Source organism: Mixophyes fleayi, chromosome 9 (genome assembly GCF_038048845.1).
Source record: "Mixophyes fleayi isolate aMixFle1 chromosome 9, aMixFle1.hap1, whole genome shotgun sequence".
In the NCBI taxonomy this organism is placed as follows: Eukaryota; Metazoa; Chordata; class Amphibia; order Anura; family Limnodynastidae; genus Mixophyes; species Mixophyes fleayi.
The window spans coordinates 47,334,874-47,346,285 of NC_134410.1; the positions used below are offsets into that span (position 1 = coordinate 47,334,874).

Below are 11,412 nucleotides of genomic sequence, written 5' to 3' on the forward strand. Positions count from 1 at the left end.
AAATTTCAATTTTGGGGTTGAGTAGTCATTTAAGGTTGCAACTTTGAGTATTAAATAAAATGTAAAACATTTCTTAAACGTCTTCAAGCTACACCCCTTGTACAGCTTGCCAACTGCCTCCCATTTGTTTTGAGAAATGTTTTCATGTGTTTTCAGTACCTGGCCATGAGGAACTTTTGTAAAACAGAGCTGATGGAGAATCTGACAACAATCTTCTTCCCAGAGGAACTTAAAGAAAGGAGAACAGTCTATGAAGAGGAGATAGCAGAGCTTTCTAAGTAAGTTCACAAGAAATGCAAAACATACTATCTGGTCATGTCAGCTAGTTTGAATTGAAACCTGTTGATATCAGGCAGATGAAGTGACAGCAAAAGTAGGCATATATACACGGCAGCTCCCCAGAAAAATAACTTTATATTATAAAACTTCTGCTACAGAGTGTATCTAGAAAACCATATACAATAGGCAAGAAGTTTGCAAAAATTATTACCCTTTGGTCTCATAAATATAAGTCTAGTATATTTCTATAAAAAGTCCACCAAAGTGAACAATTACTTTAAACTTTGATTGTGATTAGTAATGCATATCAACTTGTACAGAGGCAGAACTAGTGAGCTGTAGGCCCCATTGCAGGGAGGGCCAACAGCTCGCTAGTACCTTGTGCAGCGGGCCCCATTATCTCCATGGGCCCCGGTGCACCGCACCTGCTTTAACAATGGTAGTTCCGCCACTGAACTTGTATTTTAGGTGTTCTACACCTTGAACATTACCAGAAAATCTTCATTGGGTTCTAGTTGCAAGGCCCTTTTTTATTTTTATTTTTTGTTTTATTCAAATGCATTTTTACAACACCCAAAACAACATCAATAATTATTGTATCTCTTTTTTGATCAGCATTCTGGTCTTTGGGGTGGATTTTAAACACATGTACTGGTTTGGGACGATAATGAGATAATGGTTAATTTTCTGTGTTTTAAAAACTATGTGGCTATAGAAAAATCGGATTAGAAAAAAAACAAATTTTGTTTTTTAAATAATGTTTTTATGTTCTTGATTTATGAAATAAAAAAAAGCAAGGAAGAGTGCACAGTAAACGTATCAAAATTCGTTAAAAAATCGTAATTAAAAACACATACTTTTTTTTGTGCTTTTTATGTGTTAAACTGCCTATTTACACTGACCAGTATTCAGTTCGGGTGTCAAAAACACATTTGAATGTGTAAGATATAGAATATGGCATGGATAAAAGCATTGCGTAAACCTTTTACATTTAAACTTTGATTGTAATATATTTATTTTTAGTAGAGATTTTTAAATTACATTTGTGCATTTTAAAACACCCACTCTATGTTTTAGCTTTAATTTTTAATTGAAATGACTATAGGGACAGAAACTATAGTAGCGTATCTATGGACACCCAGCAGGGTCTCGCTATCCAGATGTAGTAGTAATAGGCAATAGGCTGACATCCACTCGTGCAGGTTTACCTCACTGTTCCCAAGCCTTCTAACACATTGCATTACATAATGCAAGTTGACCAAGGTTATCTATTCCATTTACAGTTAGTTGCTTGAATTTTAAAGGTGGGTTATGTATTTTGAAAGACCATGTGTTCATTTATTCTGTTTTCTCTTCTCTTTTAAGCTTGAACAAAAATGTGCCCATATTTGTGTGTACGATGGCTTACCCCACAGTCCCCTGTCCCCTGCACATATTTGAGCCTTGTTATCGCTTGATGATCCGAAGATGCATGGAAACCGGCACAAAGCAGTTTGGCATGTGTATCGGAGACTCTGTGAAAGGGTGCGTAAAGCCATGTATTATATTTATTTAGAGTATAACTATAGCGGGACAGTTGGATTTCTTTCAGTGATCTGCATCCTAAACTTTAGCTGCTTTTTTGCATTTTCGCTACCTATGATTTTTGTTAACCATTGTAGCTACTCTCGTGCAGCATCACCGGGTAGGTGTCATAAGTCCAATGACACTAGGTACCAGATGTTAAATTACTCTGGGACCTGACTTCCTCCAGATTATTATGTACCATTTGTTATTATGTACAGATTTATTATGTTCCATTTTTTCACTTCACTATTTTCTTGGCACCATGTAAACCCACACCAGATACGGATGAAATCTTCCCCAAGTTCAAGAGGTAGATGGAAATATCTTATGTAGTCTCGTAGGCACGAAGTACCATCTAGTATATATTTTGTATGAGTTTTCCATCATCAAAGTAGAGGTAGAAAGTGTAGGGCTTTTTAATCTTAATTGACTAGGACACCTATAAGTCTATAAATCAGCTTTGTGACCCATTATTCAGTGTTAAATGAATCACTTATTTTTAATTAATATACCACTGTCTAAAGAAATACTTGCATTGAACAACATATTTTTTTTTTATAGATTTGCAGAATATGGCTGCATGTTGGAGATCCGGAATGTGGAGTTCTTTGCAGATGGTCGTTCAGTTGTAGACAGTATTGGAAAACGGAGGTTTAAAGTTATTCAGCACAGCCAGCGAGATGGTTATAACACAGCTGATATTGAGTACATTGAGGATGAAAAGGTAAATATACCCCAAATGTTGCAATCCCACATAAACTTTTTTTGATTTAAGTGTTGTACTTTTTTAACATGAATAAGATTTTTTTCTAGGATGTCCTCCTAGAAAACTCGGTCAACTCTTTGCAAAACCTCTGTGGGGAAGACAATGCCGGCTGCAACTCCAAGGCAAAGTCTCTCCTCTGGGATATATTAGCACTCAAGCTCGTTACCAAGGAAAGGGTAACCTGATCTCTGGGGGGAGGGGGGGTTTGTGCTGTGTACCAGCAAGATGAGAAGAGGGGTGTTCCAAAGCTTATTTGCTCACATCAGATGTTATGTGATTCGTTATGTTATGTGATGTTATGTGACTTTGGCGTTTCATAAAATGGGATGCACTCGTCCAGAAATAAGTGGCATTTGAGCTGCGTGTGCTGCACTTTTGGAAATAACCCCGCTGTGGAAATCTCGTTCCATGGAAGAAAAACAATAGGAGTTTTTACTTTTGCTGAATTCGTTTGGGTCGTAGACCACTAAATGCTCCTGTTCTTTACTGCTACATTTATGTAACAGGGTTAGGTCAGATGGTAATCAAGTCTTTCCTGCAGGATAGCAGACATTTTCAAACTGTTTGGATAAAATATAAAAGTCAATGTACTTCTTGGATACTTCTTACACCAGTGTGTGAAATAACATGTATGCCTTGTCTTGCAGGTCCAGGGAGATAATTATGCAGAACTGTTCACCTTGCATGATTCTGTTTACGATCAAGCATACACTTGGTTTAACACTCTGAAACCAGCTTTAAAAAGTCGCATTTTGAGTCACTTTGGACCTATGCCTGCTAAGGAATCTGATTTACAGGTAAATTGCTAAAATAGGTACATTGGACTGTACGTGGGCAGCACAGTGGCTCAGTGGTTAGCACTTCTGCCTCTGTGTGGAGTTTGTATGTTCTAACCGTGTTAGCGTGGGTTTCCTCCGGGTGCTCCGGTTTCCTCCCTCACTCCAAAAACATACTAGTAGGTTAATTGGCTGCTATCAAATTGATCCGTGTGTGTGTGTGTGTGTGTGTGTGTGTGTGTGTGTGTGTGTGTGTGTGTGTGTGTGTGTGTGTGTGTTAGGGAATTTATACTGTAAGCCCCAATGGGGCAGGGACTGATGTGAATGAGTTCTCTGTACAGCGCTGTGGAATTAGTGGCACTATATAAATAAATGGTGATGATGATGATGAAGTTTCCAACCTATTGCAAATTACTACTACACATTGTGTCCCAGAAGCACTAAACTAGCTATTCACCCGTCACGGTGCCAGGTGTGGGCTAGTGGTTACATATAACTGCTTCCTGGCACTTCCCATAGAGTCGACCACCAGGGAACTGCAGGGGATTATTTGTATGTGGGCACAGTATTTACTGGGACACAATATTTATGTGGGCACTTCTGGACACAACCTTTGTGGGCAGTGCATGTTTGTATACTTATTATTTGTGCACTGCTGAGCACAAATATGCATGTTGGCACTAATGGGCTTTGTGTATCTATCACTGTTTAGCATAATGTATATTTTTGCACTGTATTCCCAGTCTTTGTGTGGGCACTAAGAGGTACAATGCTTGCGGACATCTCTAAGGACATTATGCGGATACGCAGGCCCTGAGCTAGAGTGGAATGCAAATGTAATCGTGACTTGTGATTGAAAAAGTTGCACCCAAGTGTATGTACGCCATATTCAGTGGTGAAGATGCTTCCAGGTCTGAGAGCAGCAGATGCTCTGCTTGACAACAGATACACCCCTCAGACACTTACTCCAACTTGCAAATATGTACAAAAACCTTTTTATATGTTACAAACGCAATTGCTATGAAACATCATTTAAATTTGAATAACCTAGCTAATACAGCAGGAACAACTTCCATACATGCGTACAAAATCTGTTTATATCCTTGCTACAACATGGTCTGCAAATCCTAATCTATGTCCCAGCAACTACTAATGTCTCTACGTATCTGTGAATCATTCTCCAACCTCTAATTACAAGTTGTTCACTAGTTCTGGTGTTCATCATAATCAACATCAGCCGATACCTACACCAGCCCTACTACATATAAAACTGCTTTTTCATTCATATCTGCAACTACGTCCCAGTCCGAATCCATATGCAATTGCTTGAGCACACCCCTACTATACATTGCCTATGTTAGAACATCCCTTCCCTCCTGCCATGCCTCTTCATGCATAAGAGATGTAAATGGCAAAAAGTTGTAGGTCTGAATAGCCGCAGTTGCATACGTTCACTTTCTGGCCATGCGCAGTGTGGGGGGGGAAAAAAACGTTATGCAAACCAGCGTACTTCTCATTCTGAATCAGGACCGCTGTGCGTGCACAAATATGTATATGGGCACAGTGTGTGAGTACTGATGGGCACAGTAAGTATGTGGCTACAATTTGCACACATAAAAATTGATGTTTAGAGGGAATGTAAATACAGGGATGCTTTTTAAAGGGCAAGACTGGGCCCTTACAATAAGTTGCTATGGTGAGCGTAATCTGACACCCACTTTCCCTCTCCCTTCAAAGTCCTGTACTGACCACTTCATTTAGACACTGCTTAGACTAGATTATGGCTCAGCCCGTCTCATGCAGCCCTGACTGCACTGCTGTAGTAATGTCTGCTAGCTTATTGCTACTTTTGAAGAAACTGTGTCTCAATACATATTTGGGATTGAAGGAACATTATTTGGGATCAGTATACAAATTCCACTGTCCCTAGGGAGAAATGTTCAGGAAATGTGGCTGACAGCAATTATCCTTTGTTACTTAAGCTGGGTACACACTACAGAAATTTCAACCAACTTTTTATGCCAAACGATTTTACATGTGATCGATGTTCCGATCACTCGGTCCATGGACTGCATACACACTAGCCTTGTTTAGGACGATAAAGGGAAGAGTGGACGTCCCTTTAGCGACTTTTTACAGCCATGTTGTCGTGAGCAATCGTCCATTTGGGCAGACTTTCGACCATCGTGTCACTGCACACACTGACCCGACTTTTGAACGAGCGGTCGTATGTGGGCTGATTTAGCCGATTTATTGGATGAAAACTGTGTAGTGTGTACCCAGCTTTACCTGGGCTTGTTTAACTATCATCATCACCACCATTTATTTATATAGCGCCACTGATTCCGCAGCGCTGTACAGAGAACTCATTCACATCAGTCCCTGCCCCATTGGAGCTTACAGTCTAAATTCCCTAACACACACACACACACACACACACACACACACACACACACAGAGACTAGGGTCAATTTTGATAGCAACCAATTAACCTACTGGTATGTTTTTGGCGTGTGGGAGGAAACCGGAGCACCAGGAGGAAACCCACGCAAACACTGTAAGTAAACACATTAACTATCTGAATGGTTTATTATGTTCTTATGCTGGACACGTACTGCAATTTCTCAGCTGTTATAGCAGCATGTATGGCCCAAAACCTAACATGATGGCTTATAATAATTATAATATTGTTGATAAATGCATCTCTGGTCATCCTCTGCCCGCATTAACAGGCCCCAGTGACAGTGTAAGTGACCCTGACCCTTGACCCATGTGGGTGAATCTTGTGCAGTTTAGCCACCTACACGTGTAGTCATATTGTATATAGATCCTGATACTCGCCATTAGAGTCAAGCTGCATGGCCACCATTATATTTTATCGCCTCCAACTTTTGTTCTGTGGTGTTCCTGGTGTTACCTCTTCCCCTCTTCTTGTGACAGTAGGATAGATGAGCAGGTTTATATATTAACCCTAAGAAAAATTGGGGAAGAGAAGGGAGTGAAAAGGGAAATGTACAAGCTTGTGTCTGTTTATTGAAATGGTCCTTGAGAATAGAAGCTGGTCTTTATAGCCGTATATCTTTCTGATCTAAATTTGCTTCAGATGCTGTTGTATAGTATCAAACTGCCCAGTTATGAAAAAAAAAAAAACAGTAAGAATGGCAATGTCTTTTTAATTTAAGTTGAACATGTTTCATTATTCTCTTTCCATTGATAAAACAGGTTGCTGCTCCTTAAATTTCCTATTTCCTTAAAGCATTTTATTTTTTTGCAAATGTATAGACTGTTAAGAAGCTGCATCTTCTGTACCCACTGCCAGTTGTTTATGGAGCACTATTACTGCTCTCTTACTCTGTAACAAGGCAGCGAGAAAGACAAGTCAGGTGCTTGGGTGCATAGGGAGAGGAATCAGTACCAGAAAGAAATAAGTAATAATGCCCCTGTATAGGTCATTGGTACGGCCTCATCTAAAATACTGTGTTCAGTTCTGGAGGCCATATCTCCAGAAGGATATAAGTACATTAGACTCTGTGCAAAGAAGGGCAACTAAAATGGTGCATGGCCTACAGCACAAAACTTACCCGGAAAGACTCAAAGATCTTAATATGTATGATTTGGAATAGAGAAGGGAACCAGGGGACATGATAGAAACTTTCAAATATATCAAGGGTTTTAATAAGGTACAGGAGGGAAACATTCCACAACGAAAGAGAAGTATTAGAACATGAGGATATCATCACCATCACCATTTATATAGCGCCACTAATTCCGCAGCGCTGTACAGATAACTCATTCACATCAGTCCCTGCCCCATTTGAGCTTACAGTCTAAATTCCCTAACATACACACAAAGGGAGAGAGTGAGACTGACTAGGGTCAATTTTGAAAGCAGCCAATTAACCTACCAGTATGTTTTTGGAGTGTGGGAGGAAACCAGAGCACCCAGAGGAAACCCACACAAACACAGAGAACATACAAACTCCTCACAGATAAGGCCAAGGTCGGGAATTGATCTCATGACCCCAGTGCTGTGAGGCAGAAGTGCTAACCACCGTGCACTGAAACTGGAGGGAAGTAGGTTCAGAGAGAACTTGAGGAAAAAACTACTTCATAGAAAGGGTAGTGGATACATGGAATAGCTTCCCATCATAAGTGGTAGAGACTAATACAGCAGAGCAATTTAAACAAGCTTGGAATAGACATAAGGATATCCTTATAAAGAATAAAGGATCAAATAGCGTTTTACGTTACCATAGGTTAAAAATTAGATGGGCCAAGTGGTTCTTATCTGCCGTCAAACTCTATATTTCATATACAGTGTAAAAATGGAACTTGCTGCTGCAAACCATAACTATATCTATTTACAAATTGCTTTTTTTCTAGAGCTGAGGACAGGAATATTTTATTTTCCGCAATACTCCTGTGATGTTTCTCTCATTAAATTGTTAATATTGCATAGTAAGTAAAATGTAGATTTACATTAGCCCTTGTCTCTTCCAGGTAAACCCCAATGGTCCCGCATGGTGTTGGTGGATTCTAGCTGTTCTTCCTCTTGAGAGCAGGGCACAGCTCCCTTTTCTCGCTATGACATCACTGAAAGATCGCTTGACTAGCATTCGACGAGTCCTACTCTTCATGTGTCGCGCACGTACACGATAGTGCCAACGTACTCATTCCATCCCATCATGTGCATACATGTTGTACGTGCCAGAAATGTACGTCACATCACACAGTGCAAGGCCTTCAGTCCTACAAATCAACTTATTTTTAATTGTTTTGCTTTTAATGTATTTTTTTTCCAACTGATGAATGAAAACAGTGCAAAACCTGGATGCCTTTTATAAGAAATGCAGTATACAGATATTTTTTTGGAAACGTCCCATTTTGATAAAGTTTTGTTATACAAAATCTGACTTTTTACAGACTTGTACAAATTTGTGGTCATTATTTACATGTAATAATTTATTTTTTCATTACCATTTCTCCTGCTTTTATGTGCTTGATTCCTTGGAACAAAAGAAACAAGAAAAAAAAGTTGTTAGTGTTATATTTATTTATTTCATTTTATTACATTTTATTAATTTAAAAAAAAGAAACATTCCATACTTTTGCACACTTTACGTGTTAAATATACATATTTATATGGGAGAACATTTCAGAAAGTATGTTACAGACAAATGTCCATGCTGCTGTTTGAATGATATCTGCATTAGGATTATTGTGATTGGGACAACAGTAAGGCTATTTGCATAAATTCAAAACAGATGAACAGTTACTTGGTTAATATATTACCGCCATGACCACGATATGACTGGCTAGATACAGAAATGGTTCTAGTCACTGGTTTTCCATTTACTGTACTTGTTTTTGATACTTGCGTCACACAAACCATGGTTTTTGTACATTAAAGGTAATATAGGAAGCGGTCTTAGATGGTATGAGCATGTGGGTGCACTGGTTAATTTAGGGATTATTCACTCAGTGCCTAATGTAGCATCAATATATATTATATATGTATATATATATTTTTGCTGATATATTTACAGTCTTCTTTCCCCGGATATCACAAATCTCAGATAACTAATATAGTGGTTACAGGACCAGGAGGAAGTAGCGGCAAGATCATACACAAATGTTAATAGTACAGTTTTAATTGTAATAAGTTCACTCTCTTTACCAGGAGGAAAGGAGATTACTGGTGATTAGGCCTCAAAAATAATGATGCTCAATCTGGAAATTAAGTTTATAAAGACAGTTCGTCATACACTGTAGACAAACAATCACAGGAAGTGGAAAAATCACCATTTATTCCCTTAGTTTCCCTCAGTCACTGCCTGACAGATTACTTAGCCTGTGAAACAAATTCCTATTCTCGAGAAGTCACATTTTGAAGCAGACACAAAACGCCTCCGTAATCTTATGACAGCGGCAAAAGTTCAATCTCGAAATTACAAATGGCTGAAAATACAAGAATATGTACACAGACAGAAACGGACACCCTGCTAAGTAAAGTTTTATGCAATCAGAAATGGGTCATTATCAATATTTTATTCCCATGTTTTTATAATGCTAATAGTTTAGTGTTAATGTGTTCAATCATCACTTTTGTAAAATTAATGGCTACAAATTGCATAAATTTGCATCAAATATGTAAGCATTAAATACATTCCAGGAGATCTGTAAAAACTGATCAAAATGTGGTGTTCGTTACCCATAGCTACCAAACAGTCATTTTCTATACTAATAGAAAAAAGGAATGTATGAATCTTGAAAGGCTGCTATGGGAAACTCCACCTTTATCCTGTTCACCCGTTTTCAGAAATGTCCCATACTAAGATGTAGAGAAATATCTTTTGATGCAAATCCCCTTTTCTATATATTCTTTGGTATGTGAAGAATTCAGCATTTGCACAGAAAAGTATTACCTACCTTAAAGTATCTTACAATGTCACAGGATATTCCAAACGAATGGATTAGATGTCTATGTAAATGTTAGTACGGTATTTAGCAATGAATTGCCTTGTGCGGTATGGAAACTATGCACTTAAAACACCAGAGAAATGTTCTAGATTTCAATGCTTGCACTATGTCAGGCTGCCATTTTGCAGAGAGATCAAATAGCTTCTTTAGAAATGTTAGTAGATGAGAACCAGTGACGATATATAGTCAAAGTCAGATAAGAGTCTGTTTTCTCGTTGTATTGCTACCACAGAGACCAGCGATGTGGCAAAGGCCATAGGAAGCTGTAAGGCAGCTACAAGTAAAGTGCTTAAATGGCTATTGGGCAATTAAACTCATTATTGGATAATAATATATTGCAAAACTAAACTAAAGTGTTTAGAATTTACTAAAAATAATTCTAACATACCCATTTTCTGATGAGTGGAACTCCTGTATTACTCCACGACAATGTAGAAGCCCAACTCTAAGAGACGGTCTTGCAGTCTTCTGTTTCTCTTTACAGAATGTTTAGACCAGAAGTATGGACTAGGATGTTAATGAAAGCAGAACTGCCATGCAATATTTAACATAAGTGTTTGACCTATATCAGCACTCTGTTAGCTCTTATCCAAAAGCTGTGTGATATTGTTCTAGCAGTTTGTAATGAAGATGGGAGGAAATCTAATTACATTGGAAACTCAGAGTTAAGGCTAAGCAGTGCATGGTACCAATATGCATCATTTAAAAATGTTACTTGTCCTTTAATTGGTAAACATGTCTTATTTTGTATGTGTTGATTTCCATGTGAAAATGCAAACGTTGAAATGAAAGGAATTCATCATTATGTTCTTATAGACTGAGAACAACATTTTCTTCCATTTTCTTGTACCAGTTGCAAAAAAATATTACTCAAAAGGACAAAGTTGTCATATAGAACCTGCTAAGAATGAATGTATTTACAGAATGTGTCACTGGGATTCCTGCCAAGCTGGTGGGTTATGTTAAATGAAAATGTTTACTGTAGTTAGTTAATTCATTTATAATTTCCCTACCATTGAATGGTATGTACTGTTCACATTTTGAAATACTATTTGCAATTCTCTGCAATTAATGAAAACTCACTCCAGTTACATTCTCCATTTGCCGAGAATGCTGGAACAACAGAAGTGCCATTGGATGGAATTTCCTCAAAGCGTGCACCAACATTTTTAAAGGGGTAATTTTAACTAGCGTAATGTTTGTACCACATTACTGCATTTCCATATGTACTTTAATACCATGGAATCCTGTACGCACACAGTAACTTCTATTCTAATACAGTAGGAACCTCCAACAGTCACAAGCAAGGTGTAACAAACATAGGCCAACACTGCTGCCAAGCTAGACTACTGAGTGATAGGATACAGGTGGCCATATTAAACACACATTGAGCCAGCTTGGCAGAATCACTCCAAGCTCCTACTGGAGCCTGTTAGTGCAATGAGAAGAGGACAGCACACACCGGCTGATATCAGTCTACTTGCAACAATGATCCGATCCTCATAGTATTGTGAGTCAGGGTCCGTTTGAGGGGCACACATGCTG

At 38.5% G+C, this 11,412-nt stretch overlaps 1 protein-coding gene across 1 annotated transcript in view; it reads left to right on the top strand.

Annotated features, from left to right (window-relative positions):
- Window positions 1–8,395, top strand: part of LONRF3 (LON peptidase N-terminal domain and ring finger 3) — a 32,263-nt gene extending 23,868 nt beyond the window's left edge. Inside the window, exons 8-12 of the mRNA XM_075184275.1 lie at window positions 157–278; window positions 1,645–1,803; window positions 2,407–2,569; window positions 3,259–3,408; window positions 7,888–8,395. Coding sequence (XP_075040376.1) covers window positions 157–278; window positions 1,645–1,803; window positions 2,407–2,569; window positions 3,259–3,408; window positions 7,888–8,046 — 753 coding nt within the window. The 3' untranslated portion in view covers window positions 8,047–8,395. The remainder of the gene's footprint in view (window positions 1–156; window positions 279–1,644; window positions 1,804–2,406; window positions 2,570–3,258; window positions 3,409–7,887) is intronic.
- Window positions 8,396–11,412: the final 3,017 nt, after the last annotated feature.